Genomic DNA, 12,805 nt, shown 5'->3' on the forward strand with positions numbered 1-12,805 from the left:
TTAGAAATAAATAGGAGTATATAACTTATTTTAAAAATATTTATTTTTTCTGAAACTCCGTACACAGTCGTGCATCATATAAAATGGGGCGAAGGGAGGCCCCGGGCTCTCTTAGGCATTTTAGCTATATGCTTTTATTCCTCTTCTAGTAGCTAGTATCTAAATTTAGTATGGACTGATAGAATCCGATGTGTTTTTCATGGTCCAAGACTCATTTCCCATGTGAAAACTGCTTAGCCGTGGTTACTTGCATGTTTTTAGCCTTTCTAATAAGGTTTCTTTCTTCCATTTATTGTTTGCACACTAATAAATTAAGTTGCAGTGAATAGTCGGTCGATGTTCATTTAGTATTATTAGTAATTATTATTATATATAGTTGCGTAGCAACTTCATTATTGACTTCAATCTTGCAATTTTTTCAGTTCAAGAACTTAACTACATAATACAGAATAATCATCTTTTCATTTAAATTATTTTCTTATTTGTCTGCTAGCTATGTGAGCCTCGCAAAACATAACCAGTAAGGTGAAGAGTTGTTAAACATACGGTAGCTAGGTTTATAGCCAACATAAAATAGTCAAAACATGATAAATCTGATAAATAATTAAGAATAATGGAGGGCGGATTTGGAAAAGATTGATCCAGGGTTTGAAAAAGTTCGAGTTCGGAATACTATCATAGTCCATTTAATTTACAGGATTAGGTTTGAAATCTATTATTTATACTTAGTGACATTTTTAATGCATATACAGGATTCGAGCTAAATATATTAGGTTTAAAGAACCCGTAAATTACCGTCTACATCCGTCCCGATTCGAAAGATTAATATGACCAATCCAACTAGTTTGAACGAGGGCACGTAGTTAGAGCGATATTGAATGGCAGGGTGAATTGATATTGAATAAGACAAACTCACAACAAACTTCAACAAGAAAATTACTAGACAACAAGAAAAGTACTGGAGTACTGCTTATTTAGCTTTTATAAATAGAGCAGTGTGACCAGAACAAACCACTACTTCCCTTTTTTCTCATTTGTTTAGTGCTTCTCTTAGCATATCCATGCAGACTCATGTTAACAATAAACTGAAGTACTTTTAAAACTTCCTTAAATCATATTCATCATCTAGAAACCAAGATTACAATTTACAAAGTTGAATACTACTTAATACACCAAAATGCCAAATCAAGGACCAAAAAACGTTGTCGAATTAGCTGAAGCTGTACCAAAAAATGGAGAAGTTTTCTTGAAATGGGAAGATCTGTGGGTGAGAGCTTCAAACATAAAAGATGGAAGCAAAGCCATTCTTAAAGGTTTAACTGGCTATGCCCGGCCTGGTGAACTCTTGGCTATCATGGGTCCTTCTGGCTGTGGCAAATCAACACTTCTCGATACAATAGCAGGTATTTCACCACGAAAATTTTATATACTATGATAACGTTAATAATTTTTTAAATTATTATTACGTATATTTTAACATTTTGTAGCAGGTAACCTGCCTTATTTTTCAAGTTACAAATTCCTTTTTTGGATCCTTTAGGTGATTTGATAGTCGCAAGTTCTTTTATACAGGCAACTTGGTGTTATTTTGATTAGCTCCTTATGTATGTTAACGTTATCAGGGAGATTAAGATCGGGCACAAGGCAGAGTGGAGATATTCTAATCAATGGCCACAAACAGACGCTGGCATATGGAACCTTTGTGAGTAAAATATGTATATAATCCCATTTAAGAATCAATTACAGGGACCTAATGTCCTAATATCAGATGACCTCTTACTCCTGCAACATTCTACCAGCAATGCATTATCTACTGGAGATCGTCAAAATAAAAAAGTTGTGCAATTGAGAAAAAAGGAAAATATTAGAGGTGACAATATTAGAGTAACAGATGAAAGTTTGATAAATGAAAACATCACATTATACTTGAATCTATAGACAAATTATTCGAATCTTGAAAATTGTGAAAGTTGTATTGGCTTATTTGGTGGAAGCGTTTCCAATATTTTAGAACATATCAAAAGGAGAAGAGTGTCATATAAATTTGAACTAAGAAATGACCCCTTTTTAAAGGCGAACCCCTGTATAATATTTGTTTCCTAATACAGTCATGAGAAGGCTTACCTTAAAGTAACTAGCTAGTAGTCTTACTTTCATATAACTGATTGTTAATAATCAAATTTGATTGTAAATTCGGACAAATTAATGTAGCTAATAAATCAGAATTAACCATTTATCAGTTTAAAATTTTTAAATATTTGTCTATGAACATCCAGTCTTTGAGTCTAGGAAGAGGTGTTATAAACAGACATGGCTTCTTGGCTAATAAAAATCAAATAATGAAATAACAATGATCTGCATCTGCCTTTTTAAAAATATTTTGAGCGGGCATTCTACTCAAGAAATTGTGCAAAATTTCAGGGGTAAATTTACTGAAAAAGAGACATTATAACACACCTATTGAAGCAACAGTTATTTCCTTTGATTATCTACATGAGTATCTGCATCTTTTGTACTAACATTTGACACAATTAGGCCTATGTGACTCAAGATGATACTCTACTTGCAACATTAACAGTAAAAGAAGCCGTATACTATTCTGCTGAACTGCAACTCCCAAATTCCATGCCAAAATCAAAGAAAAAAGAAATAGCAGACATTACTATAAAGGAAATGGGGTTGCAAGATGCAATGGAAACAAGAATTGGAGGATGGAGCGGTAAAGGAATAAGTGGAGGACAGAAGAGGAGAGTCAGCATATGTATGGAGATTTTAACGCGCCCAAAACTTCTCTTTCTTGATGAGCCAACTAGTGGACTTGATAGTGCAGCATCTTATTATGTTATGAAAACAATTGCAAGCCAATGCAAAGGGAGAACCATTGTTGCCTCAATTCATCAACCTAGTGCTGAAGTTTTCGCTCTATTTCATTCTTTATGTCTTCTGTCTTCTGGTAGAACTGTGTATTTTGGCCCTGCTAGTGCAGCAATTGAGGTGAGCATATTTTAATTCTTGTAATGACTTGCTTTATATTTCAAGTTAATCAGCCAAAGGGATAATAGTACTTTATGATGAGTGCAGTTTTTTGCATTGAGTGGTTTTCCTTGCCCGACTCTCCAGAATCCATCTGATCATTTTCTCAAAACAATAAACAGTGACTTTGATCAGGTAAGAAAAAGTTTTGATCTTTTTGTATTAGAATATAATGTTCCTCAATTACTTTAAATGAAACTTTTGGTTATGCATAATAGGACATTGAAGAAGGTTCAACTGGAAGGAAAACAACAGAAGAGGTGATTAATATCCTGATAAAGTCATACAGATCTTCTGATAAGTACAATGCGGTTCAGAGCCAAGTTGCTGAAATCTGCAAACAGGTGCCAAATCTGAAACACTGTTATGATTGATCCTCACCGGATATATTTCCTCTACCAATTTCAAGGTTAATTTTATGTATGGTCACTGAACTTTACCTGATATTACGAATACAGGAAGGTGAAATACTGGAGAAAAGAAGTCATGTCAGCTTCACAAACCAAAGCTTTGTTTTGACAAGAAGATCATTTGTGAACATGTGCCACGATCTTGGTTACTACTGGCTACGTTTAGCTGTTTATGTTGTCATAGCTATAGGTCTCGGTACCATCTACTATGATGTTGGATTTTCTACTGCTTCAGTTCAGGTAATTGTGGAGTATACTTGCAGCTAGTGTTTCCTACCAAATTAAAGTATTTACACTTTACATGGTGAACACAGGCAAGAGGTACCATGCTTATGTTTGTGGCTTCATTCATCACTTTTATGGCCATTGGTGGATTCCCCTCTTTTGTGGAAGATCTGAAGGTAGAAATACATAAGTGTTTCATTTCTTGTTTTTCCTTTCTTGATATCATGCTAATAAAGTAAGAAAAAAAATGGCAGGTATTTCAGCTAGAGAAACTAAATGGTCATTATGGATCTGGTTCATTTGTCATTGCCAATACACTTTCTTCTATGCCATACTTGCTACTAGTATCTTTGATTCCAGGAGCTATTGCTTATTTTCTAACTGGACTACAAAATGGAGTTGAGCATTTCATCTACTTTGTACTAGTCCTTTTCACCTGTATGATGTTGGTTGAGAGCCTAATGATGATTGTAGCAAGCATTGTCCCTAATTTCCTCATGGGAATAATAACTGGAGCAGGACTACAAGCGCTTATGATACTAAGTGGCGGATTCTTTCGATTACCAAGTGATTTGCCTAAGCCATTTTGGAAGTACCCTTTACACTATGTAGCTTTTCATACGTATGCTTTTGAAGGACTGTTCAAGAACGAGTTAGAAGGGCTAAAAATTCAAGATGTGCAAAAGGGTAAATTAGTTCAAATGATCAATGGGGAGGATATTCTGAGAAATACATGGCAAATGAATATGAATTACTCAAAATGGGTGGATCTTGCTATTTTACTAGGGATGGTTGTTTTTTACAGGCTATTATTCTTGCTATTTGTCAAGGCTGGTGAAAAAGTTAAGCCAACTATAAGAGCATTCATATCGTCTACCTCGCCTAACCAAATCAATACGGCAGAAAGACATTTGGATGAATTTGATACCTAAAAACACTGATAGAGTAAAAATTATTTACAGTGTCAGTGTATGTAAGTTTAATCAATTTATGATATTTCAATGCTCAGGCTAATAAAGTGCAAACATAATTGGCTCGCAAAGAGTTGGCATACCTTTCACCTCCTTTTTTTTCTCATTGAGCAGACAACGTCATATGCTGGACAATGATTGAAATTTGACATTCAAATCAGTAATAAAAGTTGGAAATTTAGATGGATCACGTTATTGCAAACTCATTAAGATCGATGTTTCAACTAAAAGAATACTTCATTCTTTGCTGGACAAAAAGACGGTCATAATAGAAGCTTTTAAAAACTAGCTGCGAACAGAACCTCAGTGCTGCCAATGCTTCTCCTAAACCCCTTTTGCCTTAATAATATATTATTATGTATAACTTTTTTTAACTTTAAATTTTCTATTTTTTAATAATATGTTATTATATATAGCCACACATAAGTATCATGACATGTTTAAGACCACCAATTTCAAATGTAATTTTTTTTCCTCGTAAATTCCAATGCATAGTCAAGCAATATCACATAAAATGAAAGGGAATGAGTAATAATTTTATACAACATACATGTAATAGTTATCACTTTTTATAATACTCATATTACGGAATTTACATAAAATATGGTACAAAAAATAATCAGAGCAAGATAATGTGGAACTATGATGGCTGTTTATTGTTAAAGAATTACTCCTACTTAAAGCAGTGGACACATCCTTAACAAGTTTTTTTTCTTATAGACGTGAGTAAATAATAATTCTCTAATAAGCAAAAGCTATATATACACACTAAAGAAAAGTAAATTAGGACAACAATTACCACGATGATAGACTCATATTCATTTACAAGTTGAAGTGTGACAATAAATCGACACCACTTACATGAATCTTGGCCGGTGCCACTGAGAAATCTAAGTTTCAGATTGGATCTAACTTAGTTTGAGTTGTCACATTGAATCAATGAGTTCCTACTCTGACTTGGTAGAGTGAGTCATTGGTTGGGAACTTGAATTACGGTGCTTCACTACAAGAGCAATTAATATGAGTTTTTTCTTGTGCAATTGTGACCACTTATTGGGTCCATTCTGTGCTTCACCTAGCCAAAAATAACTACTGAAGAGTGAAGACGTGTTCTTTATGTCGAAGTATTCAAGTCGAACTATTATTAGGTAAGGCCTATCTTTAGTACTGAAAAAAAAAATAGTGTATTTGTCAATAGCCCATAACATAGTTAACACATTCTCAGAAAGCTCCATACCAAGCATACTTAAAAAGCATTTAATTCTCCCATGTGATTTCAATCTAATCCTTTACAGTCAGGTATGGGTTATTTTCTCTTTGTTTTGACTTTATAATTTAATTCCCAAACTGCGAAAGAAATTGGAAAAACAAAAAATGATCGACAAAATAAGAAATATAAACAATAATATACGAAAGTTGTCCAAATTAATTTTACTCGTTATCTCCTTGCTTCTCGCATTCTCTAGTTCTCAGTTCTCACTGACAGTTGTAATGGTGATATTTAAATTGATATATTTTTATTTCTGGATTGCTATGTTAGATTAAGTAATTACGGTCTTACAGCTTGTTTCGATGGTTGTTACGTATCGTTTCATAATGTATCGTATCGTATTGTACTGTATCGTTTGATAAATACAATGTTTGAATAGATTGTGTCGTTTGCCATCGTTTCATGATATCACACACTAGCAATATGAAGAATAAACTTACAATATTATAAAGAAAAATTATGATACAGGGTAAAATTATTATATAAAAAGGTAGGATAAATGATAAAATAAAATTATTTAATAATAATGAAGGGTGAGATTGAGAGAAAAAGACAAGGTAACGACGCGACCACACCAAATCGGTCGTTACATAAAATGGCACATTTCGTCGTTATGTAACGACGGATTTAACGATACGATACGATACAATTTAAATAATAATCAAAATAAACAACGTATTTAACGTAACAATACGATACAATACAATAGGTAACAATCATCCAAACAAAAGAATTGGCCACTGGCTAGAAATGGCTAGAAATAGATCTCGCTCGTTTACTAAAACAAAATATAACAAAATACAAAATGGAGGGGTACTTTTGCTAACCTCCTTGTCCTTGTGGCCTTGACTTGCAAATAAAGAGATTTCAGCACGTAATAAACAAAATTTGCTCTTGAATTTGAACTTTTCAAGTGAAGTTGTGGTTTCACTATAATTGATCCAGCTATATGGGCAAGGTCGTTGGAGTTTGGAACCAAAATGTGATTTTTTAGACTCAAAAAACAAAAATATAGATCGTCTCCTTTCCCTTCCCCCAAAACAGAATTGTCCACCCCCTCCCCTCCCCCCCCCCCCTTTTAATAAAAAAAAAGCTCGAGTGGAGCCCATCGGTCCCACGAAAAAGTGTAGATTCTCGGTCCCACGAGCTAGCTAAGGCGTTATCTCAAATATTGTTGCTTGTTTCAGCTCCAAATCACAAAATATTCAACTTTCTAAAAATCTTAAATCGAGGTATTCCGACTTAGTTTTTGTTAAAACTTGTATAAAAAAAAATGCATCTTAGTTGTTTTTTATGTGCTCTATGTTATTTTGTGATTGTTTTGCGATTTAACTAATTTGTTATTTTTTATCCGGACTAAAGTATTAGTGTGCTAAAAAATTTCGTAAAATAGAGAAATTATTATTACTTGTTAAAAACAATGTTAATTAGTTACTTTTTATTGTGGTATATGTACTTTCGTAATTGTTTTGTGATTAAATTAATTTATTATTTTTATCCGGTTTAGATTATTTATTTGCTAAAAGACTAGTAAACTAGATAAATTGTTACTTTAGTTTCCTGTAGTGGTATCTTGTGGCCTAATGTAGTGCTCGTATTTGTAACGTAATGACCTTTCAGCGTAGTAAAACGTAGTGCCCTTTAGCGTAGTATCTTGTAGTCATATAAATTAATCATTTAAGTATCTCTTATTCCTAAAAATACGTCAAAAAACTGATAGTTCAAACACAAACTATCTCCAATTATAGTCAACAAATGTAAGAACATAAGAATTCAGGATACATTGGTGCTACTGGGCCTCAAATATTGTGTCCGAAACCAAAATATGAATATTTAATAATTAAATATTATATAGTTATGAAAATTAATTTTTTAATTTTAGTATAGTAAAAAATAATTCAGTAACAAACAAACAAACATGTAAAATAATAAAACTAATATATTAAATAATAAAACTAACATATTAAATAATAAAACTAACATATACAATAATAAACTAACATATAAAACAACAGACCTGTTGAGTGATAAATCGGAAAAATTTTCTCATCATGAACATAAGAATTCAAGATACATTGGTGCTACTAGACCTCAAATATTGCGTCTGGAACCAAAATGTGAATATTTAAAATCCCGTATAGTTATGAAAATTAATTATTTAATTTTATTATAGTAAAAAATAGGTGAATAACTCACAAACATAAAAAATAATAAAACTAACATACGGAATGTCTTCGGCCTTGACGTACATTTCCAACAGTTTTATCACAATAAATTCCTGGTATTCATCCGGAATACTAAAAAAATCTCTCAGAGTTTCATCGTTCTCGATGTTAAACTCAGCATAACAAGCAACCCCTTGCGGAGTCACATAATACAGATATCTTCCGGTTACTTTAAGATTCACCGAACGTTTGCTCACACTTATTTTTTTACATAACAACGATACCAATATATCGTACTCCATTGTAAGTGGCAACTTAACATGACACCGTGGAGATAAACTATAGCTTACTTAGTTATTCGCCACCACAACCTCCCCCTCCCCCCATATAATGAAACAATAATTCTTTGCTCTTCAGACATTATGGTAAAATGCAAAACAACTTAACAAAGAAAAATTTCACAAGACTTGAGAATATTTCTGAATGGATTTTTACAAAATCCTTAACGTCCTTAAATAAGGCAAAAACCAGTCCGGGAGGTCAATTACTTGAGGTATAGCGTCTTAGCTTAAGACGCTATTGTTATGTCAGTTAAGCCCAGAAGAATTATTTGTGGGCCCACACAATATATATAGCGTCTTAGTGAAAAACGTTATATGTATATATATATATATATATATAGAGTCTTTTTAAAAGACGCTATACTTAACTGGCCAAATGGCCGTTAAGGTATAGCGTCTTAAAAAGACGTTATACATATTTTGGTCACTACATTTTTATCCCACACATTTTTATTCTTAGAGTCCAAAAGAACCACATTTTGGTTCCGGACTCATGTCCCTTACCTCTAGTTTCTCATTAAAGGAAAATAATTAAAATCAAACAAGCTAGCGTGACAAGAAGGAGAAGAAGAAAAATGGGAGTTGACTTAGCCCTGAGGAATGCTTGGGACTTAGGTATGAGGATAAGAAGAACGAAACTAGACATTAAAAGCTGAAACTGCAACCTACAAAGAGAAACATAAATGTGGCTGTCCATTATAACTGGATTTTTTTGACACATATAATTAATGCCATAGCTGCCCAGCAGTTGACAAAGTAGTGTCTCACACTACAACGTCCTTAAATACCCCACGCATTTTGCAAGAATAAGAAAGTAAAACCACTATTGGCTTTCCGTTTTTTTCTGGGCATGCAACTATGGCTTCTGTAAATTTGGAAATGCCACCTATGGATTATGGAATTAGAACTGGAAATCAGGAAGTAGAATTGAATGCTGTGAAGGGCCAAATGGGATCAAAAACTAGAGGAGTTTCCTTGACTTGGAATGACTTATGGGTTACTGTCTCCACTAGAAAAAGTGGCAGAAAAGCCATACTTCAAGGTCTCACTGGTTATGCTCGTCCTAGTGAGCTCTTGGCTGTCATGGGTCCTTCTGGCTGTGGCAAGTCTACATTTCTCGACGCATTAGCTGGTAAAGTAAATATTATTAGTTATCTCTTAGCAAATGATGCATATAATATCTTGAATGGGGCCAAAAATAACAGCAAAGGCCAAGAGGGGGATATTTTTGTTAAATTAATGCTCATGAAATAGTTTTATTTCTAAGTATGACTCACCTGATGCCCACTTCTCAGGGCGACTGGACTTCAGCACGAGGCAGAGCGGAGTCATTCTGATCAATGGTCACAAACAAAAACTTTCTTATGGAACATGTGTAAGAGAATCTTCACCTGAATGCCGCTTGGCGCGCATCACTACTTATTTTGTTTTCCTTTTTTGCAATAACATCTCTTTTACTTTTCTATTAGTAAAGTACAATATTTTTATTAGCATGCATGGTATTGTTGTTTTATCCTATAAAATCAGGCATACCTGACTCAAGATGAAACTCTGTTGGCAACACTAACCGTTAAAGAAGCTGTTTACTACTCTGCACAACTCCAACTGCCAGATTCCATGACAAAATCAGAGAAAATTCAAATAGCAGAGCAGACTATAAAGGAGATGGGGTTGCAAGATGCAATGAACACAAGAATTGGAGGATGGGGCAATAAAGGAATTAGCGGAGGAGAGAAGAGGAGACTTAGTATTTGCATGGAGATTCTAACGCGACCAAAACTTCTCTTCCTCGATGAACCAACCAGTGGCCTCGACAGTGCTGCATCTTATTATGTGATGAGCGGAATTTCACGCCAAAAAGAGGGAAGAACCATTGTTGCATCTATTCATCAGCCAAGTGCAGAAGTTTTCAACCTCTTCCACAGCCTATGCCTTTTGTCTTCGGGAAGAATAGTATATTTTGGACCTGCTAGTGCAGCAATTCAGGTAAGCACATGATTATTGGATTATTAACTAGTCAAGTAACGGACACATAATACAAGTATACATATGTAATGATTTGATCAATTTATATGTTTATTAAAACTTTTTTATTATGGTAGTTTTTCGCGAGAAATGGTTTCCCTTGCCCACGTCTTCAGAATCCGTCAGATCATTTTCTTAAAACAATAAACAAGGACTTTGATGAGGTAAATACTCTTCCTTTTTCCTAAGAGAGACCAAAGTTTGCCTTTTATTGAATATCTTACTTTCTATTAAAAGGATGTTGAACAAGGCTCAGCTGGAAGAAAACCTACAGAAGAAGTGATAGACCTTCTCGTAAATTCATATAAATCATCCGAGGAATATCATGAAGTTCAGAACCAGGTTGCAGAAATTTGTCAACAGGTAAGAGCGAACCCCCAAAATCGGAGAGGATGGAGGAGGGTTGCTTGCAGGGTGATGAGAGGAATCACTCTAACATCCATTATTTATTTTCAGGGTGGTGAAATATTGGAAAAACGAAGTCATGCCAACTTCACTACGCAAGGCCTTGTTTTGACAAGGAGGTCAAGTGTGAACATGTTTCGAGATCTTGGCTACTATTGGATGAGATTCGCTACTTATGTCGCCATTGCTTTAGGTCTTGGCTCCATCTACTATGATCTTGGCTCAAACTATCGTTCAGTCGAGGTATATAAACAGCATGGACAAGGAATCAACAAAAAGTTTCAAACTTTCTTAGTTCTCCAAATATTTCAGTACTTTTTGAGTAGACAAACTTTATGGATCATAACACGGTCTTAAAAATTGATTTTGCAGGAAAGAGGTCTAATGGTTGCTTTTGTTGTTTCATTTATGACATTTATGACAGTTGGTGGATTCCCTTCATTTGTAGAGGACATGAAGGTACTTTTTTCATCCAAAATAATTAATGAATGCTATGATTTATATTGTATCATGAATAATTAATTTAACTGCTTCGAGAAAATATTGCAGGTATTTCAACGGGAAAACCTCAACGGGCACTATGGATGTTGTACTTTTGTCATAGGCAACACACTTTCTTCCATACCATACGTGCTACTAATATCATTTGTTCCAGGTGCCATTGCCTATTTCCTTTCTGGATTTCAGAATGGATTTGGGCATTTCATCTACTTTGAGTTGGTCCTCTTTACCAGTATGATGATAGTCGAGAGCCTAATGATGAACGTTGCAGCTATCGTGCCTAATTTCCTCATGGGCATTGTAGTGGGTGCAGGAATACAAGGACTACAGATATTAAGTGGTGGTTTTTTTCAATTACCTAGTGAGTTGCCTGATCCAATTTGGAAGTATCCACTGTACTACATGTCCTTCCACAAGTATGCATACCAAGGTATGTTTAAGAATGAATTTGAAGGGCTAAAGTTCACAGATGATCAATTCGGGAAAAATCGGATAATGAGTGGAGAAGACATCTTGAGAGAAAGATGGCAAGCAGAAATGGCATACTCAAAGTGGGTAGACCTTGCCATTCTGGTAGGTACATTAATCTTGTACCGTCTGGTGTTCCTCCTTATTATCAAGACAAATGAAAAGGTTGTGCATGCAAGAAAGGCATCCACATCAATTCTATCAAACCGAAGTAGTCAAATCATGGCCAAGTCCCTACCTGCCTCGCCTCTCCATGGACTCACTTCATTTGATGACAGTCCCACCATCAATGGATGAGTTAGTAGTTCATTCCTCACAATTTAACATTATGTTTTGGTTGTTGTTTCATAATGTATTCTTGTAGTCTATTATGTTTTACAACATTGTTCTGTGAATACAATGTTTAGATAAATTATACTATTTGATGTGGTTTAATACTGTGTGGTATTGTAAAATAACTTATACTTATAAGTTTATTTAAATGTCCTTAATTACTGTAAATATATATGTAACGCTAATTTAAGACAACGTTTTTCCTAAATTTACAATTTTACTACGTAAATACAGTAATTAGCTATACTAAAACATACAACTCATGTTGAATTTAATTTAAGTATAAGTTAATAATCTTAACCAGAATATATCAACTCCATAACTTTCATAGTTTAGATCATAAAATAATGTGTCCAAGCAACATTACAAATGCCCCCAAAAAAACAAATACAACTATACTAGGAGAGAAGCATACACAGCTAAAGAGCTCACTATTAAATCTGACATGACATTAATTTACCTTATATGCTTTCTACTATAAAAAAAAGTTCAACGACTTATATTTTTACTTTTTTCTCGTTTTATCATATAGATACACAAAATACACACCATATATAAGTATATATAGAATTCGCCAGGATTTCTATATGACATGCAATCCAGACTCCAGAGCATACCCATATTAATCTATTAAATTCTAAGAAAAGAACCTAGAAAG

The 12,805-nt window shown here is 34.0% G+C and overlaps 2 protein-coding genes across 3 annotated transcripts; both read left to right on the plus strand.

The window, feature by feature from the left end:
* Positions 1,020 to 4,710, plus strand: LOC109223892 (ABC transporter G family member 11-like). The gene is made up of 8 exons (XM_019388370.1): positions 1,020 to 1,403; positions 1,623 to 1,702; positions 2,536 to 2,994; positions 3,082 to 3,168; positions 3,252 to 3,377; positions 3,492 to 3,683; positions 3,758 to 3,844; positions 3,923 to 4,710. The coding sequence occupies exons 1-8, from the start codon at positions 1,178 to 1,180 to the stop codon at positions 4,598 to 4,600; spliced, it is 1,935 nt and encodes a 644-aa protein (XP_019243915.1). The 5' UTR covers positions 1,020 to 1,177; the 3' UTR covers positions 4,601 to 4,710.
* LOC109240554 (ABC transporter G family member 11-like) lies at positions 9,183 to 12,249 on the plus strand. 2 transcript variants are annotated; one of them, XM_019407217.1, is made up of 8 exons: positions 9,186 to 9,547; positions 9,711 to 9,790; positions 9,943 to 10,401; positions 10,518 to 10,604; positions 10,678 to 10,803; positions 10,897 to 11,088; positions 11,218 to 11,304; positions 11,395 to 12,249. In XM_019407217.1, the coding sequence occupies exons 1-8, from the start codon at positions 9,274 to 9,276 to the stop codon at positions 12,109 to 12,111; spliced, it is 2,022 nt and encodes a 673-aa protein (XP_019262762.1). In that variant the 5' UTR covers positions 9,186 to 9,273; the 3' UTR covers positions 12,112 to 12,249. The 2 variants fall into 2 exon arrangements, with proteins under 2 accessions (XP_019262754.1, XP_019262762.1); XM_019407209.1 differs by having other exon boundaries at positions 9,183 to 9,547; positions 10,678 to 11,088.

Source organism: Nicotiana attenuata, chromosome 1 (genome assembly GCF_001879085.1).
Source record: "Nicotiana attenuata strain UT chromosome 1, NIATTr2, whole genome shotgun sequence".
NCBI classification, from domain to species: domain Eukaryota; kingdom Viridiplantae; phylum Streptophyta; class Magnoliopsida; order Solanales; family Solanaceae; genus Nicotiana; species Nicotiana attenuata.